The sequence below is a fragment of the Chionomys nivalis genome, chromosome 3, assembly GCF_950005125.1.
Source record: "Chionomys nivalis chromosome 3, mChiNiv1.1, whole genome shotgun sequence".
NCBI lineage: Eukaryota > Metazoa > Chordata > Mammalia > Rodentia > Cricetidae > Chionomys > Chionomys nivalis.
Genome location: NC_080088.1, coordinates 87,791,380 through 87,811,906, shown reverse-complemented (window position 1 = coordinate 87,811,906; position 20,527 = coordinate 87,791,380). Strand labels below are relative to the sequence as shown.

General features: G+C 39.6%; 1 protein-coding gene across 1 annotated transcript in view; it reads left to right on the top strand.

Moving 5' to 3' along the window:
* The window catches only part of LOC130871370 (cytochrome P450 3A11-like), a 44,069-nt gene that overhangs the window by 10,052 nt on the left and 13,490 nt on the right, over positions 1–20,527 (top strand). Inside the window, exons 5-7 of the mRNA XM_057764711.1 lie at positions 9,325–9,438; positions 9,527–9,615; positions 9,912–10,060. Of these exons, the coding sequence (XP_057620694.1) occupies positions 9,325–9,438; positions 9,527–9,615; positions 9,912–10,060 (352 nt within the window). The remainder of the gene's footprint in view (positions 1–9,324; positions 9,439–9,526; positions 9,616–9,911; positions 10,061–20,527) is intronic.

Genomic DNA, 20,527 nt, shown 5'->3' with positions numbered 1-20,527 from the left:
TTGAGCATGACCTTAAGTGTCTTTTGGCCATTTGAATTTCTTCTGTTGAGAATTCTCTGTTCAGATCAGTGCCCCATTTTTTTATTGGGTTCATTAGCATTTTAAAGTCTAGTTTCTTGAGTTCTTTATATATTTTGGAGATCAGACCCTTGTCTCTTGCAGGGTTGGTGAAGATCTTCTCCCAGTGAGTGGGTTGCCTTTTTGTCTTAGTGACAGTGTCCTTTGCTTTACAGAAGCTACTCAGTTTCAGGAGGTCCCATTTATTCAATGTTGTCCTTAATGTCTGTGCTGCTGGGGATAAACGAAGGAAGTGATCTCCGGTACCCATATGTTGTAGAGTACTTCGGTATGGGCTTTTCTTAACCCAAAGGCCAGTTCTGCCAAGAAGACAAGCTCCCAGTGGAGTGTCTTTAGTGCTCAATGTTCTCTCGGAAGTAGAGTGGCATTGCCAGGAGTAATTGTGTCTCGTTGGACAGAATTTTAGGTTAGATTAAAGGCCATTTTCTACAGCTCTTCGAAGAGGCTGAAGATCATACTATCTATACTAAATATAATCTCTATGTATCTAAAAGACCTGATTAACCTAAAAATAAATATGACAAACATATAATTCTCAATACCTATCTAACTTGAAGACTAAAAGAATAAACAGCTGTGCAATATATGAAGACAATGATCTTCAACTGTAAACAATGTCATTATATAAATAGTATCAGAGGTAGAAATGTACATTGTAATATGGTAGATGTATCAATACAATATAGACAAAGTTATAAGCATACTCATACAAAAATAGAGGTAGGAACAGTCACATTCAATATTCAATATATCAATATACAAGAAACAGTACCAATACTATTTTCTATAAACAGTAATTCACAAATACCAATCATCTCATAAAACCAGTTAATCCCCCTTCTTTTGTTTAAATACCCCTAATTCCATAAAATATCACCCCATTCCCTCAACCCTAAACCAACCACTAAAGATGTCCCTAACCCTGAGGGCAAACTCTGTTGGGAGAGGGGATGTCGTCCTCTAAGATTGCTTCTAGCTGACATGGGGGCAATGTTCTTCTTAGGGGTTCCTGTGAAAGCAAATGATGGTAAAATTACCAAATTAACCTTTGACCTAAGAAAATTGTAACTAGTCTCTGAGCATTTTGAGAAGGTCTGGCCAGAGTGTTGTCAAAAATGTGCACCATTCGAAATTGTCTTGTGTAGTTGGTACCAAAAAACAGATCTAATATTAGCGCTTTAAAAAAAATTCATGACGTCATAAAAACCAGATTGAGTTGATGTCATGGGGCCCCATCTTCATCCTGGAAATTTCAAAGATTACTGTAGGAAAATTTGTTGCTTGTTATGGGAAATTTAAACATTAACAACAAGGACATATACTGACATATAAAGAAAGACACAGATATGAGGAAAGACAAAGAAAGGTTAAAACATATATATATATATATATATATATATATATATATATATATATATAAATTAATACTTACAGAACATGTCCCTCCATCAGTAATTAAATATTCAGGGTCCTTTAAATTCTTTGAAGATGAGTATTTTCCTGTGGAGATAAGAAGAGAACCCTGCCCCCAACCTATCTGTATTACTTACCATCAGTATGATCGCCACCCATGTGATTGAATTGTTATTTATCTCTTCCAAGAGGTTTCTCTTCATCAAAACGAACCTTTATTAATTTTGATGGTATCCACAATTTTTCCTCACCTGTGGAGACAAGAGCAAATCTCCTTCCCCAACACAGCACATCTCCTGGCTTCCATTGTGAGGTCAGCACATCCTTGAAATAAACTGGTTGATTTAGTTCAGTAGACTTTTCCATTATCCAATGTTTTTCTGCAGTCGATGTTCCCTTCTCATTAGCGTTGAGAAAATTCAAGGTTAACAAAGCATTATGTAACCTATTTCTAAGACTGTTTTCCACCCCTTTCTGTTTGTTCAACATATCCTTTATAGTTCAATTTGATCTTTATATGACTGCTTGACCTGTAGGATTGTATGGTATACCTGTAACATGCTTGATATTGTAATAGTCAAAAAACCGTTTCATTTTCCTAGAGACATAAGCAGGACCATTATCTGTCTTTATTTGTGTAGGTATACCCATGATAGCCATGACTTCTAATAAATGAGTGATTACTGAATCAGCTTTTTCTGAACTTAAAGCCGGTGCCCACTGAAAGCCTGAATATGTGTCAGTGGTGTGATGAACATATTTTAATTTGCCAAATTCTGCAAAGTGGAGCACATCCATCTGCCAGATTTCATTCCTTTGGGTGCCCTTTGGATTAGCCCCTGCAGGCAGTGGCGTTTGGTTATAGAAAGAGCAAGTAGGGCATTTCTTTACAATCTCCTTAGCTTGTTACCATGTAATAGAAAACTCTTTCTTCAAGCGTTTGCTATTAACATGATGTTTTTATGAAATTCAGAGGCTTGTAGCACACTACCAATCAATAATTGATCAATTTCTGCATTACCTTGTGCTAGAGGACCTGGCAGACAGATGTGTGTTATGTACATAGGGCAAAGCCTGTTCCTAATCAAATCTTGTACCTGGATAAACAATGAGGTTAGTTCTGTATCATCAGGTATAAATTCAGCAGTTTCAATATGTAAAATAACTCTTTCTGTGTATTGTGAATCAGTAACTATATTAATAGGTTCTTTAAAATCCCTTAGCACCACAAGAATGGCATATAATTCTGCCTTCTGGACAGAATCATAAGGACTTTGTTCCACCTTACCCAAGTCTTCTGATTTGTAACCCGCCTTCCCTGATTTATTGGCATCGGTATAGAATGTATGAGCTCCAGTTATTGGAACATCACGGACGATTCGAGGAAGGATCCAAGAAGTTCTCTTTATAAAGTTAAACCTCTTGCTTTTTGGATAGTTGTTATTAATGTCTCCCAAAAAATTAGCACAAGCTCTTTGCCATGGTTCATTATCTTCCCATAATTTCTTTAGTTCATCAGCAGTGAAAGGCACTATAATTTCTGCTGGGTCTATGCCTGCTAGTTGACAAAGTCTCAACTTGCCTTTTATAATTAACTCAGAGACTTTTTGTCATAAGTTTTCAGTTTCTTACTTGGTTTATGTGGTAAAAAGATCCATTCCAAGATAATGTCATCTCTCTGCATTAAAATTCCTGTAGGGGAAATTTTTGATGGTAGTATGATGAGAATACAATCGAGCTCTGGATTTACCCTGTCCACATGTGCCTGTTGTAATTTTTCCTCAATCATCGTCAGTTCCTTTTCTGCTTCAGCTGTTAATTCTCTGGGACTGTTTAAATCTTTTTCACCATCCAAGGTTTTGTTCAAATGAATTATTAGATCAGGTGTTATTCCAATAGCTGGTCATAGACTGGAAATGTCCCCTAACAGTCTTTGAAAGTCATTAAGAGTCCGTAGGCGATCTCTCCTAATTTGTGCCCTTTGTGTCTTAATTTTTTGCAAACCTATTTTATAACCTAAATAATTAACAGAATCTCCCTTCTGAATCTTTTCAGGAGCATTTTGAAATCCCCATTTAGGTAAAAGTATCTTCATTTCTTCAAACAGTCTGTTCAAGGTATCCATGTTTGAATCGGATAACAAAATGTCGTCCATGCAATGATATACTATCGATTTTGGAAATTTCTTGCATATTATTTCCAATGGTTGACTCACAAAATATTGGCACAGGGAGGGGCTATTTAACATACCCTGGGGGAGGACGGCCCAGTGGTACCTCCTCGAAGGTTGAGAATTATTATAAGTAGGCACTGTGAAGGCAAATTTTTCTCTATCTTCTTTTTGTAAAGGTATAGTGAAAAAATAATCTTTTAAATCAATAACTACGAGAGGCCATCCTTTTGGCAATAAAGAGGGCAAAGGAATTCCAGATTGCAGAGGGCCCATAGGTTGAATAACCTTGTTGATAGCCATGAGATCTGTCACCATTCTCCATTTACCTGATTTTTTCTTAACCACAAATACAGGAGAATTCCAAGGGCAGGTAGATTCTTCTATATGTCCAGCTCTTGTACCAGCTGTTCTAAAGCCTGTAACTTTTCCTCAGCTAAAGGCCCATTGCTTTGTCCATATTGGTTTCTCAGTCAACCATTTTAGAGGCAAGGCTGTTGGTATCTCTGAAGGGACATCAATTGCTTGTTCTTGTAAAGCCCGAATGGCCGGTTTTCTATGTTTGTAATATCTTTCAATATTATTCTCAGAAATATAGGCTCTAGAAGTAGCAGGAATGTTAATTTAGGTATTCCATTGTTGTAATAGGTCACGACCCTATAAATTCATTGCAATATTGGCTACATATGGCCTTAATTTTCCTATTTGTCCCTCTGGTCCTATACATTCAACCCATCTCATGCTCTGCCTTACTCGAGATAGGGTTTCAGTTCCCAGGAACTGAACATTTACATTCTGAAGAGGCCAATACGGATGCCAAGATTCTGGGGTAATGATACTTACATCTGTACCTGTGTCCAGCAGACCAGTAATAAAAATGTCATTTACACACACTCTTAGCTTTGGTCTTTGATCATTTATAGAAGTTTGCCAAAACACACGGAATTCATCTTTCTGATCATTATTACTTGTAACAGTAGGCATGGGGCTTCCTAATTGTCCTGACGAGGCAGATTCTCTGCAGTAACTGGAAATGACTGAACCATGTTTGCCATGGGGGCCTGTGAGGCCCGTCCTCTCACATTTCCGGTCTGTATCAGAATGCCTTGTCTATCTCTTGTAGACCTGCATTCATTCGTCCAATGTCTGCCTTTTTCACATCTTCTACATAAACCTGAAGGCTGAGTCCTCCTTTTTCTGTTATTTCTAAAAGATGCATTATTATTATTTCTGAAAATCCGTTGTCTACAATTCCTTTTCATATGACCCATTTTGCCACAATTAAAACATTTGGTATTCTGATGTCTCCTTTTACCATTGGAAATTGCTTCTTCTACCCATGCTTCAGTGCCATAGTCAAATGTATCAACATTCAGTGTATTCAAGACCCATTCTTCTAATGGCGCTGATCTGAGCTTTAAAGGTCCCAAAACCCTTTTGCATTCCACATTCGCATTTTCATAAGCCAAAGACTCGATTATTATACATCTTGCTTCTGGGTCAGATATCCCTATTTGTACAGTTTTAGTTAGTCTTTGTAAAAAGTCACTAAAGGGTTCTCTCTGACCCTGTTTAACTCTGACAAATGATTCCATTCTCTGTCCTGGGTCTTGCACCCTGTCCCAAGCCCTTAAGGCTGCTGTAGTACACATGGAGTGTGTGTTTTCATCCAAATTAGCTTGTTACTGAGGGTTGGAAAAGACCCCCTCTCCTAGAATTTGATCTAGGGAAATCTCAATTCCCTTTGCTCTTTCCTGCTGTTCTAAAAGTCTAGCCTCTTGCCTGAATAAGCATTTCCATTTCAATTGCAGTCCACTCTCAAGTACAGCAGAACTCAGCTGTAACCTGTGTGAGGGAGTTGCTTTTCTTGTCGTGGCCCAAGATTTTAGCATCTCTTTAACAAAAGAGGCATGCATCCCAAAAGTCATTACAGCCTGTTTAATTTCTTTGAGATCACTCATACGGACAGGTTCCCATGTATCTTCCTTGATGACCCTAGGGTTTCTGGAACCAACTACTTTCTCTGTTGTCACTACTGGAAAGGCAGGTAGAACTGTAGGTAGAGCTTTGTGGGAATTGTCCCAGAGAGATTTACCCACAGATGTAGTTAAAATTTGCCTTTCTACCCCTTGCTCTTCTTCATCAGAATTTAGAAATTCCTCAATCTTTTCAATTCTATTCACCATTGCCTTCTGCAATGTCTGAATCTCCTGTCCAGAATTATGTTCCAAAGCCTTCATTGAGGATTCTAAAGTATGAAGTTTGTCCATTAGAGATAGCATCTCATCTTTGGGCGTAATTTTTATAGCATAAACCGTGCCTTCTTGTATTGACAATCTTTCCGCCAATCTGTCATAAGCTTTAGACAAAATCTGATTGTCACATTCAGCAGTTTTGATTCTCTCAGTTAATGTTTCAGTTCCTACTGAAAGGGACTGAAGCTTACGATTCAAATCAGCTGTTCCCTCTTCCATAGTAATGAATTTCTCCTTAATATCAGCCGTTAATGTTTCAGTTCTTACAGAAAGGGACTGAAACTTACAATACAAATCAGCTGTTCCCTCTTCCATAGTAATGAATTTCTCCTTAATATCAGCCTGTACCTCTTCTAAATTTTGTTCAGTTTGTCGAGTTGTGTTAAACAAAGATCTGTTCTCTGCCTGGAGAACTTCAAACTGATTCTTGAGAAGATTGTTGTCATTCTCAATTTTTTTTATGTGTTCAACCTTGTCTAGTAAAGAATTTATCATATTTCTATTATCAAACCATATAGTACCAAAGAAAACTACGAATCCCAGAAAGATCCATATTTGTGGGTTGACAGACACTTTTTGTTAAATCTCCCACATGGTACAATCGAAAAGGCTGTTAAAGTCTTGAATGGTAATGTTTTCAGACATTTTTCTTATTCATAAAAGAAAATTATTTACCTGTAATGATGTTTTCCTGCCAGTGGTGGCTAAAGAAATGCACCTGAGTCCACGTGGTCTAAGCCGGAGCTGGTCTGAAACAATTAACTCAAAACGAAAATTATTGTACTGCCTGAGAAGTTAGATTGGTCGCGGAAGGGGTCACTTTGTCTGCTGCTGTGGCGGTTTTTGCTTCAAATCCGCAGGTCCTTCCGTTAATTCAGGCAGTGGGGCTTAGCCAAAGTAGGCAGAGAGCTTTTAATGTGCTCTGGCCCCAGTAAGTCTGAAAGAAGGGGCAGGCCCACAGGCTAGGCATAAGGGGCCAAGTGGGGGTCGCTGCTCTGTGACTGGTATTGTGGCTTGGAGTGGGGGAAGGGAAAGCGAGCCGGGAGCGTGCTGTGAAAGCTAGCAGGCTATGCTTGCCCAATCGTACTTCCTGAGCTCCGGTAGATAACTTGCTCACAAAGGCTGAGAAAGAGCGAGCTGGCGCCCCCCTCCCCCGTGCCGGGGTGGGGACAAAATAGCCCGACGTTGGATGCCAAATGTAACGACATAAATGAATGCAGACAGATTATAAAAATATATACAGCTTTAATGGGGAAATAGACTTACAGGACCACAGGTTCTTGTGGAGAACAGGAAAGCAGAAAAAAAGGGGCTGCTGGGATCAAGCCTGGCAGATTTATCAGTAAACATTAGCCTGAGGCGAACACGCCCCCTAATGGGTGGGGCTTATCCCTACATGTAGGCCAGGCTGTCTTGAACTCATAGAGATCTGCCTGTCTCTGCCTCCTGATTGCTGGGTATAAGAGTATGCACTGCTACCTCTTTGGCTACTTAGTGAATTTAAAAAAGAAATAAATGTTGATTCACAGTGGTTTCCACAATAATATACAAGCAGGGTCTGGGTATTCATTTTACTAGTGAGGAAGTATAAATGTACTATATTATTGTATTCTACTTGTAGATGTACACTGTTGTCACCTAGATTGTGTTTACATTTTCTATTTCATGGGTCCTTTCTTATGTCTGTGTGGTACAGTGCAGTTTTTCACAGATCTAGATTCGTGCAGTGGCAAACACACAGAATAGAGTGTGGCTCCTTGCCCTCCATGTACAGCCTGCCTTCTTCTCTCATTTTGTATCCATTTTCCTTCTCAGTGTATTGTGTGGACAGTGTCAAGTTGATGACTAGTCACCTGGCCCTTTTGTGTGGATTTTCTTGTGTAAAAAAATATCATTTTGAGATTAGCTCTTAAATCTATGATTTTATTTATGGTAAATTTTCATGAGGTATGACACTTAGTTCAATGTTCTCTCTTTTTAAATCATGGCTATCCCACTGTTCTCTCTGGAGAAACCTTGTGTTTCCCTCTTTCTACCCCCTGCATCCTGGGGAATGAACTCAGGTTGTTGGGCTTGGCAGCAAGCACATTTACCTACTGAGTTATCTCTCTGGTCCTCATTCAGCTTTTGGTCATGTGGTGGAGTTGGCTGAAGGCCTAGTTTACAGCTGCCCTTCATCAAGGGAAGCCGGTTCCACTTATTCCTGTTGTGCTGAGGGCTTTGATATGACAGCAGTTGTGAAGCTCCACATTAATATATAGTATAAATGTGGAAAATAGAACAAAGTTCTCACCAGGGAAATAGAATTATATTTTCCCTTTTACCATTGAAGAAAAAAATTAAGGAAAAATGATTCCTACAACACTATTCCTAAACAAACAACCCCAAACCAATAAACCAGGGTCTAGAGAGATGACATAGTGGCTGAAAGTTTTAGAAGAGGATGGGGGATTGGTTGCCTACATCCACATCCAGCAGCTCAAATCACCTGTAACTCCTGCTTTAGGCGATCCAACTTACTCCTCTGACCTCTGATTACACTGCATACATATGTACATACATTCATACACACATGCATACATACATACAAACAATACTAAAATAAATGTAGAAAAAACCCAAAGATCAAATCTTTAAATTGTCTCAGGCTAGGGAAATGGCTCTATTGGTAAAGGACCTGAGTGTAGATCCCCAGCATCCATATAAAACCTGGGTGGAGCAGCATGTGTGTGTTTTTTCTGAGCAGTATTTAGAAATAGGTGGGTCCTAGGGACTTGCTGAATGGCTACTCTAGGCAACCCAGACCCTTCTGTATTCATTGAGACACCCTGCCTAAAAAGTACAGTAGAAGTATGCAGGAAGATGTCAGACCTCTGTTCTCCAAATGAGAATGCACACCAGTGTTGTACTCTACACACACACACACATACAGACACAGACAAACACATACATGAGCATGCATACACGATAACACACCATATCAAGGCATCAATTTTCACATTGTCTATGTTGTAAATATGGAGTTGGAGAAATAGTGTGATACAAAGTCTAATTTCTATTTATCCCCAAGTCATTTGCCATCTACATAACTCTGGAGAATCTACTATGTTTTGTTCCTGTCTTCTCTACCCCCTCCCCAACCCTGAAACTAATTTTTAAACCACAGGGAGACTTAAATTTACAAGGATCATGGAATAAAAATGTTTAAAAGTTCAACAGGCAGCCCAGTGAGCACCTGATGTCTTAAAGGTTGTGAAGAAATTCTGACCACTTTTGTCTCTAGGATGAGGCTTGATCCATAGTAAACAGTCACAATCAAACTGTTATACATCAATATTTACCTAGCACTTTGCAACTATGGAAAGGTCTGTACTTACAGAGAACAATATTTATATTTTTTGATTCTAGAGTTTTGGCCCAGGGGGGATAATGTGTAAAGCTGTCACATCAGCTAAGGATGAGGAGTGGAAGAGAATTCGAGCCTTGCTGTCTCCCAACTTCACCAGTGGAAAACTCAAAGAGGTGACTAAAAGGACTGTTAGTTGAAATGTTTGTGTGACTTGAGTCTTCACACCTAACAACCATGGGTGCCTCTGTGTTTTGTGCTTAGATGTTCCCCATCATTGAACACTATGGAGATATTTTGGTAAAATACTTGAGAAGAGAGGCAGAGAAAGGCAAGCCTCTTATCTTGAAAGAGTGAGTAGTGGTACATTCACTGTGGTTCTGGGAGAGGAAGGGCAGCAGGGGCAGAAGGGTCATTTTTCTGTGTGTTCCACATGTCCATCTACTCCTTCTTCCTCTTTTAGACACTAGTTGACAAAATGTACAATTGAGAAAGAAATGTAACAGTATCAAGTTCACAAGGGTAAAGGGTGGGTAGTAGGGGAAGATGCTTGGCCAACTGAGGTGGTTTCACCAGTCTTGCCAAAGAATATAAATTATTTAAGGCTTCTTGCTGAATGTGGTAAATTCCTACATCTTTATCTCCTCAGAGTGTTAGGGGCCTACAGCTTGGATGTCATTACAAGCACAGCATTTGGTGTGAACGTCGATTCCCTCAACAACCCAAATGATCCTTTTATGGAAAAGACCAAGAAGCTGTTAAATTTAGATTTTTTTGAGCCATTATTTATGTCAATAGGTATGTATGATGGTTCTTCTGCCTTTTGACCCAGTGCACTTGTCTGTAGCAATGTTTGAAGTTCTTTCTTTCTCTTCCACACTTACCAAAGCTAACAGCTCTATTGGTGTATAATTCACCTGACATGTAATTCACAAGCTTATCATGTTGTGTACATAAAGGCACAATAATATTCAAGGCAGTAAGACATGTATATCCTTACTTTGGTTTTTGAACTTAATTTTCTTTTAGAGAGAGTCTCAATGTGTAGTTCAACTTGTCTGGAAGTTGCCGTGTAGACCAGGTTGGCCTTGAAATCACAGTGATCCCATTACTTCTACCTCCTGAGTGCTGGGATTAAAGGCTTAACACACTACTCCTCTCTATTTTTTTTTTTTATTTATTTTTTAACCTTTTCAGGATGATCTTTTATTTCTTTGGTGAGAAATGAAATAAAACAAGAGGAATGATTACATTACTAAAATTCAATTTAATCAAAGACATACAACCAAAGAACAAAGTCATAGTTGATTCAGTGATTCTCCTTTGCATTAAAGGTACATCCACTTTGAAAAAGATTTAAATTGCTTTAGTTTTATATAAAGGAAATAGCTGGTACCAATTCTATGTTTTATTGTTTGCTTGTATTTCTATGTTAAATATTTCTATAAGCTAAACTCTAGTCAAACTCAAAAGATTTAGGATTCCTTTAGTATTAGGAGCTCACTTTTTATTTCTTTTTTTTTTATTTATTTATTAAAGATTTCTGCCTTCTCCCCGCCACTGCCTTCCATTTCCCTCCCCCTCCCCCAGTCAAGTCCCCCTCCCTCATCATCCCTAAGAGCAATGAGGGTTCCCTGCCCTGTGGGAAGTCCAAGGACCACCCACCTCCATCCAGGTCTAGTAAGGTGAGCATCCAAACTGCCTAGGCTCCCACAGAGCCAGTACGTGCAGTAGGATCAAAAACCCATTGCCATAGTTCTTGAGTTCTCAGTAGTCAGCATTGTCCGTTATGCTCAGCGAGTCGGGTTTTATCCCATGCTTTTTCAGACCCAGTCCAGCTGTCCTTGGTGAGTTCCTGATAGAACATCCCCATTGTCTCAGTGTGTGGGTGCACCCCTCACGGTCCTGAGTTCCTTGCTCGTGCTCTCTCTCCTTCTGCTCCTGATTTGGACCTTGAGATTTCAGTCTGGTGCTCCAATGTGGGTCTCTGTCTCTGTCTCCTTTCATCGCCTGATGAAGTTTAATATTCAGGAGGATGCCTATATGTTTTTCTTTGGGTTCACCTTCTTATTTAGCTTCTCTAGGATCACGTATTATAGGCTCAATGTCCTTTATTTATGGCTAGAAACCAAATATGAGTGAGTATATCCCCTGTTCCTCTTTTTGGGTCTGGCTCACCTCACTCAGGATAGTGTTTTCTATTTCCGTCCATTTGCCTGCAAAATTCAGGAAGTCATTGTTTTTTACTGCCGAGTAGTACTCTAATATGTATATATTCCATACTTTCTTCATCCATTCTTCCATTGAAGGGCATCTAGGTTGTTTCCAGGTTCTGGCTATTACAAACAATGCTGCTATGAACATAGTTGAGCATATACTTTTGTTGTATGATAGGGCATTTCTTGGGTGTATTCCCAAGAGTGGTATTGCTGGGTCCAGGGGTAGGTTGATCCCGAATTTCCTGAGAAACCACCACACTGTTTTCCAAAGTGGTTGCACAAGTTTGCATTCCCACCAGCAATGGATGAGTGTACCCCTTTCTCCACAACCTCTCCAGCAAAGGCTATCATTGGTGTTTTTGATTTTAGCCATTCTGACAGGTGTAAGATGGTATCTTAAAGTTGACTCGATTTGCATTTCCCTGATCGCTAAGAAAGTTGAGCATGACCTTAAATGTCTTTTCGCCATTCCAACTTCTTTTGTTGAGAATTCTCTGTTAAGCTCAGTGCCCCATTTTTTAATTGGGTTGATTAGCCCTTTACGGTCTAGTTTCTTGAGTTCTTTATATATTTTGGAGATCAGACCTTTGTCAGTTGTGGGGTTGGAGAAGATCTTCTCCCAGTCAGTGGGTTGCCTTTTTGTCTTAGTGGCAGTGTCCTTTGCTTTACAGAAGCTTCTCAGTCTCAGGAGGTCCCATTTATTCAATGATGCCTTTAATGTCTGTGCTGCTGGGGTTATACGTAGGAAGTTTTCCTCTGTGCCCATGTGTTGTAGAGTACTTCCCACTTTCTCTTCGATCACGTTCAGTATGTTCGGACTGATATTGAGGTCTTTAATCCATTTGGACTTGAGTTTTGAGCATGATGATAAATATGGATCTATTTTCATTCTTCTACAGATTGACATCCAGTTTTGCCAGCACCATTTGTTGACGATGCTCTCTTTTTTCCATTGTATACTTTTAGCTCCTTTATCAAAAATCAGGTGTTCATAGGTTTGTGGGTTAAAGCCAGGGTCTTCTATTCGATTCCATTGGTCAACTTCTCTGTTTCTATGCTAATACCAAGCTGTTTTCAATACTGTAGCTCTGTAATAGAGTTTGAAGTCAGGGATGGTAATGCCTCCAGAAGTTCCTTTATTGTATAAGATTGTTTTGGCTATCCTGGGTTTTTTGTTTTTCCATATAAAGTTGATTATTGTCTTTTCCAGATCTGTGAAGAATTTTGATGGGATTTTGATGGGGATTGCATTGAATCTATAGATTGCTTTTGGTAGAATTGCCATTATTAGTATGTTGATCCTCCCAATCCAAGAGCAAGGGGGATCCTTCCATTTTCTGGTGTCCTCATCGATTTCTTTCTTCAAAGACTTAAAGTTCTTGTCAAATAGATCTTTCACTTCCCTGGTCAGAGTACCCCAAGATATTTTATGCTATTTGTGGCTATCGTGAAAGGTGATGTTTCTCTGATTTCCTACTCTGCTTCCTTATCCTTAGTGTATAGGAAGGCAACTGACTTTTTTGGAGTTGATCTTGTATCCTGCCACATTCCCAAAGTGTTTATCAGCTGTAGGAGTTCTTTGGTAGAGTTTTTTGGGTCGCTTATGTATACGATCATATCATCTGCAAATAATGAAAGCTTAACTTTTTCCTTTCCAATACGAATCCCCTTGATCCCCTTATGTTGTGTTATCGCTATTGCTAGAACTTCAAGCACTATATTGAAGAGGTATGGAGAGAGTGGACAACCTTGTTGTGTTCCTGATTTTAGTGGGATGGCTTTGAGTTTTTCTCTGTTTAATTTAATGTTGGCTGTTGGCTTGCTGTAAATAGCTTTTATTATATTTAGGTATGATCCTTTATCCCTAATCTCTCCAAGACCTTCATCATAACGGGGTGTTGAATTTTGTTGAATGCTTTTTCAGCATCTAATGAAATGATCATATGTTTTTTTTCTTTCAGTTTATTTAGATGTTGGATTACATTGATAGATTTGCGTATGTTGAACCAGCCCTGCATCTCTGGGATGAAGCCTACTTGATCATAATGGATAATTTTTCTAATGTGTTCTTGGATTCAGTTTGCCAGTATTTTATTGAGAATTTTTGCATCAATGTTCATGAGTGAGATAGGCCTGTAATTCTCTTTCTTGGTTGAGTCTTTGTGTGGTTTTGGTATCAGGGTAACTGTAGCTTCATAAAAGGAATTTGGCAATGACTCTTCTGTTTCTATATTGTGAAATACATTAAGAAGTATAGGATTAGCTCTTCTTCGAAGTTCTGGTAGAATTCTGCATTGAAACCATCTTGTCCTGGGCTTTTTTTGGAAGAGAGATTTTTGATAACCGTTTCTAATTATCGTGACTAATCTGTCTATTTAAGTCATTCACCTGTTCGTGGTTTAGCTTTGGTATATGGTACTTATCCAAAAAATGTCCATTTCTTTTGCATTTCCCAGTTTTGTGGCATACAGGCTTTTGTAGTAAGATCTAATGATTCTCTGAATTTCCTCTGTGTCTGTGATTATGTCCCCCTTTTCATTTCTGATCTTATTTATTTGTGTGTTCTCTCTCTGTCGTTTAATTAGTTTGGATAGGGGTTTGTCGATCTTGTTGATTTTCTCCAAGAACCAACTTTTTGTTTCATTGATTCTTTGGACTGTTTTCTGTGTTTCTATTTTGTTGATTTCTGCCCTCAGTTTGATTATTTCCAGTCTTCTATTCCTCCTGGGTGTTTCTGCTTCTTTTTTTCTAGAGTTTTCAGGCGTGCTGTTAAGTCCCCAATGTATGCTTTCTCCGTTTTCTTTAAGTGGGCACTTAGTGCTATGAACTTTCCTCTGAGCATTGCTTTCATCGTGTCCCATAGGTTTGAGTATGTTGTCTCTTTATTTTCATTAAATTCAAGGAAGACTTTAATTTCTTTCTTAATTTCTTCCTTGACCCATGTGTGGTTCAGTAGTTGACTGTTCAGTTTCCATGAGTTTGTCGGCTTTCTGGGGGTAGCATTGTTGTTGCCTTCTAACTTTAATCCGTGGTGATCTGATAAGACACAGGTGGACACTGATTTTTTTTTCCGTATCTGTGGAGGTTTCCTTTGTTTCCGAGTATGTGGTCAATTTTCGAGAAGGTTCCATGAGCTGCAGAGAAGAAGGTATATTCTTTCCTATTTGGGTGGAGTGTTCTATAGATGTCTGTTAAGTCCATTTGCTTCATTACCTCCAACAATTCTCTTAATTCTCTATTAGGTTTCTGTCTGTTTGACTGTCCACTGGTGAGAGAGGTGTGTTGAAGTCTCCTACTACTAGTGTGTGTGGTTTGATATCTGCCTTGAGTTTTAGTAATATTTCTTTTACATAATGTGTGCTTTTATATTATGGGCCATAGATTTTCAGAATTGAGACTTCATCCTGATGAATTATTCCTGTTATGAGTAGAAAATGTCCCTCTTCATCTCTTCTGATTGATTTTAGTTTGAAGTCCGTTTTGTTAGAAATTAGTATGGTCACACCTGCTTTTTTCTTAGGACCATTTGCTTGAAAAACCTTTTCCTAACCCTTTACTCTGAGTAGATGCCTGTCTTTGTGGTTGAGATGTGTTTCTTGCAAACAGCAGAATGTTGGATCCAATCTTTTAGTCTGTGCCTTTTTATAGGTGAATTGAGACCATTAATATTAAGTGATATTAATGACCAGTGGTTGTTTACTCCGGTTATTACTATTGTTTTTGGTAGTAGAGTTTGTGTGTCTCCCTTCTTTGAGTTGTTCTGGTGAAGGGTCACTAGATGCCTGAGTTATTGTAGGCAGTGTTGGCTACGTTGATTCCTTGTGTTGTGATTCACTTCTATTACTTTCTGTAGGGCTGGATTTGTGGCTACGTATTGTTTAAATTTGTTCTTATCCTGGAATGTCTTGTTTTCTCCATTGATAGTGAACGATAGCTTGGCTGGGTATAGTAGTTTGGGTTTGCATCCATGATCTCTTAGTTTCTGCAGTTTTATCCAGGACCTTCTGGCTTTCATGGTTTCCATAGAGAAGTCAGGTCTAAGTCTAATCAGTTTACCTTTATAAGTAACTTGCCCTTTTTCCTTTGCAGCTCTTAATATTCTTTTTTTAATCTGTATATTTTGTGTTTTGATTATAGTATGGTGAGGGAATGTTTTTTTTGATCCAGTCTGTTTGGTGTTCTATATGCTTCTTGAATATTCAAAGGAATATCTTTCTTTATGTTGGGAAAGTTTTCTCTATAATTTTGTTAAAAATATTTCCTGGGCCTTTGAGTTGTGACTCTTCTCCTTCTTGTATCCCTATTATTCTTAGGTTTGGTCTTTTTATTGTGTCCCATATTTCCTGAATGTTTTGTGATGAAAATTTGTTGGCTTTGCTGTTTTCTTTGATCAGTGCATTTATTTTCTCTATGTTGTCTTCAGAATCTGAGATTCTTCTATCTCTTGTATTCTATTGATTATGCTTGTTTCTGTAGCCTCTGCTCGTTGACCTAGATTTTCCATATCCAGCTGGTCCTCATTTTGTGTTTTCTTCCTTGCTTTGATTTCCGTTTTCAATTCTTGAACTGTTTCTATTACCTGTTTTATTGTTTTTTCTTGGTTTCCCAGGGTATCATTTATGTATTTACTTATTTCTTCAAGCTTTTTGTTATCCTTCTCATCCATTTCTATAAGGGTGTTTTTTACATGTTGTTTAGGGGACTCTATTGCTTTCATAAAGTCAATTTTTTCCACTTCTTCTGTGATACGGTGCTCAAGTCCTTCTGTTGTAAGATCATTGGGTTCTGGTGTTTTCATGTTGTTTTTCAGATTGTTGGGTGAATTCTTGCCTTGGCACCTGCCCATCTCCTCCTATCAATGCTATCTAATGGGTCTTTTAAGTCAGGAACAGGTTTCCCTGCTGGCCAAGAGCCCCGCTTACAAAGTGTTCTCGCTCTGTTTCCTGGCTCCCACCGTGGGCCAAGATCTCTCTCACCACTCAGAAGGATCTTCAGGACCAGGACCAGGCTCCCCCATTCGCTAGGGAACTCGTCCACAAAAGGTCTACCCCTCTGTAGGCCATCCACCAAAACAGAGAAACTCCTGCTGCCCTCTGCCCCGAGCTCCTGACCCAGTGCCCAAACAGGCTATACTGGGTGATCCCGCGGCCTGCAGAAGGGAGGGGCAGTGAAGGAGGGCCCTGGGCACAAGCTGGGATGTGCCAGAAATAGAGAGGTCACAGCAGAGGAGGAGCAGCCCCAGTAGAGGGTATCAGCCCTCACAGGCTAACGGGGGGGGGTGAAGGGGGTCTGGTAATGCTCCTGCTCCGTTTCCTGTGTCCTGGCATCGGCCTAGAACACTCTCCCCACTCAGGAGGGTCTTCAGGGACAGGACCAGGCTCTCAGTTCACCCATGGACCTTGCCAATAAAAGGCCTCCCTCTCTGCAGGCCAAGCCCCCCAAAACCTACTTGATTTAATTGTAGTGGGGCGATCTGCTCTCAGGATGGGCTTCACTATTTCATGCCTGGACTATCCCCCATCCACCGCTTCCGTCTGCGCCTCCTCTCTTTATTTTATAATTATTTTATTTATCCTTTGACAATGTCATAAAGGTATACAATCTATCTTGATTATACCTTCCCTAATTTTCAGCCCCACTTCCCACAGTCACCCCAACACACCTTTCTCTCAATTTAATGCCCCATCTCTTTTTTTTGGCCAAACAGTAAGTCCAGCAAATTCTGCCTGCTAGGATGTTTACCGATATTATTGGTGTGATCTCATGCAGGTGATTGTAGCGGCGTAAATGAACGACAGACGGAAATTATAGTAAAATATTTAGCTTTAATTAGGGAAAGACTCACAGAAACCAAAGTTCCAGCAGAGAACAGGAAAGCAGAAGGGAAGGCGGGGAGCACACCTGCAATCTTTATAAGTAAAAAATATCCTTGGGGGACCCCGCCCTACAAGCAAGGTGATTGACTGGGTCTCCCCTACAGGTGATAAGTTCAAGAGTGGTCCATGCTGTGTCCAGGATATGGTATTTCACACTGTAAACGGAGACTGCTTGTTGGTTTCCTGGCTGCACAGATTCAAGTAATGACACAGAAATCATATTAATTACATTACTTCTTGGCCTATTAGCTCTGGCCTATTGTTGGCTAGCTGTTAAATCTTAAATTACCCATTTCAGCCATTCTGTATTTAACTACAAGGCTATGGCTTACCATTTAAACTTCTAGCATCTGTCTCCTTTGGCACATACATGGCGTCTCCCTGACTCTGCTTACCCTCTCTATATATCTCTGTTCAGATTTCTCATCTGGCTACATTCTGACCCAAAGAAGCTTCTTTATTAACCAACGGTAATAAAACATTCATAACACACAGAACAGAACCCCACATCATCACAACACCTGTCCCGGCCCTTATTTTACCCCCACATTAGTTTTCATGATGTTCCTTCAGCCTGGAGTGGTGGGGATATTGATATAGATGCTCCATGTAGGACTCAGCACTCAACAGTCACTTATTCTCAGCACTTTGATCAGTCAGGGGTCTGCACTGACTGATGATCTACCAATGTCAACTGCAGAAGACTTTGTTCTAGCCATGCTGCAAATTTGCACCATTGTCCTTCAAGCAGCCTTGACCTAAGCAACCACTAATTCATTTTCTCTATATATGCATATTACACATGGGATCATAGACTATACAGTCTCCGTGACAGGCCTCTGTCATGTAGAACACTATTAAGTGACACTACTGTAACTGTCTCCTATGTCTATGAATGAGTAATATTCTATATTAGTTTATAGACATTGAAGTTAGTTTTATATGTTTGCCATGAATTTTGCTGCTATGAGCATTTCAATACAAGGTTACGTTTAAATATTTGTTTTAATGTTCTGAGATATATTCAAAATCATTGTTCCTGCATTACAAAGTAACCCCATTTAAACATATTAAACAACTAAACATATGTTTTCCACGGTAGATGCAGCTTTTTATATGTCTTCTGGAAATGCAGGAGAGTTCCAAGTTCCCCATGTCCCACCCAACACTTGGCTCTCCTATGACTTTAATCATTGCTGCTTATTGGATATGCTGCAGGCTGGACCTGTGGTTTTGATTAGAATTTCCTTGGTCCTATTGCAATTAAAAACCTAAGCTAGGTATGCTAATGTCTGCTTTTAGATCATCTCTCTTATATAGCTGAATTGCTTTAACATTTTTAGAAGATTTACTTATTTTTATCTTATGTGTATGGGTGTTTTACCTGCATGCATGTATACCACATGAATTAAAGGCCAGCCCAGGCCATAAAAGGGCATTGAATCTCCTGGATTTGAAGTTATGCATGCTTAAGAGAAGCTACATTGGTGTTGGGAATCAAATCCTGGTCCTTTCTAAGTGCAGCCAGTTCTAACTGTAGAGCAATCTCTCTAGGTCCTGTAGTAATATTTTGGTGTGTGTATGTTCTGGGTACAGTTAACGGTTGCCTCATTTGGGGTTTTAATATTTTCTCTGTCAATTACTTTTCCATACACAGCACTTTTGTCCTTTTCCCTACATTCCATCCTCAACACCAAGTATCATCCTCTCCTTGTCTCCTTTTGAGCGTTATCCTATAACTACACTTATACCTTTCACATATTTGCATTTTTCATTATAGGCTAGACTCTGGAACTGAGGGAGATCATGTGATTTTTTTTTTCTTTCTATCTGAGATTGGTCACCTGTCTTTGACCTTGGCTTTACAGAGGTGCTGGGTATTAAACTCAGATCTGGTCCTTGCACAGCAAATATTTTACCAATGAGTCATTTCTCCTGCCCTGGAGTTAGTTGTTTTAAAATTTTATTTCACACTATAAAGTCTGATATTTGAGATGTAAAAAATTAAGGCTGTAAGCCTGTGGCTGGACTTTATGTGGACCACCAGAACACAAGTAATGACATGGAAACTTCTTATTAATATGAGAGTTTGGCCTTAGTTTAGGCTTGTTTCCCACTAGCTCTTATAACTTAAATTAACCCATTTCTATTAATCTACCTTCTACCACATGGTTCATTACCTTTACTTCATATGTACATCTGACTTCCAATTCCAACCCCTGCCCCCACACCTTGCTGGTGAATTTCACCTCTCTTCTTCCCAGATGCCTCTCTCCTACTGGAAGTTCTGCCTATCCTCTCCTGCCTAGCTATTGGCGACTGAGCTCTTTATTAAACCAATCCAAAAGTGTCTTAGCAGAAAGACATCTTCACATTGTTCCAAAAGATTATCCCACAACATAAACCTCGCCATACCTTTTCTCTATCTGGTCTTGGTTTATTTCATACTTGTTGTGAAGAGCAGCAGCGGGCTACATTCCTGGCATCCGGCTGCCCGCATGGCTAGCTTTACCCAAAATAATTACACAGAAACTGTATTCTTTTGAACACTGCCTGGCCCATTAATTTCAGCCTCTTATTGGCTAGCTCTTACATATTGATCTAACCCATTTTTAATATTCTGTGTAGCACCACGAGCTGGCTTACCAAGAAAGATCTTAGCCAGCGTCTGTCTGGAGTGGAAGAATCATGGCGACTGCCTGACTCGGCTTCTTTCTCCCAGCATTCTGTTCTGTTTACTCCACCCACCTAAGGGTTGGCCTATCAAATGGGCCTAGGCAGTTTCTTTATTAATTAATCAATGAATGCAACAGATTAGAAAGAAATCACTCCCACATCACATACTCTCTCGAGACATTTTGTATTCTTTTTTTTCAATTTTTTATATATTTATTTATTAAAGATTTCTGCCTCCTCCCTGCCACCGCCTGCCATTTCCCTCCCCCTTCCCCAATCAAGTCCCCCTCCCTCATCAGCCCAAAGAGCAATCAGGGTTCCCTGCCCTGTGGGAAGTCCAAGGACCACCCACCTCCATCCAGGTCTAGTAAGGTGAGCATCCAAACTGCCTAGGCTCCCACAAAGCCAGTACATGCAGTAGGATCAAAAACCCATTGCCATTGTTCTTGATTTCTCAGTAGTCCTCATTGTCCGCTATGTTCAGCGAGTCCGGT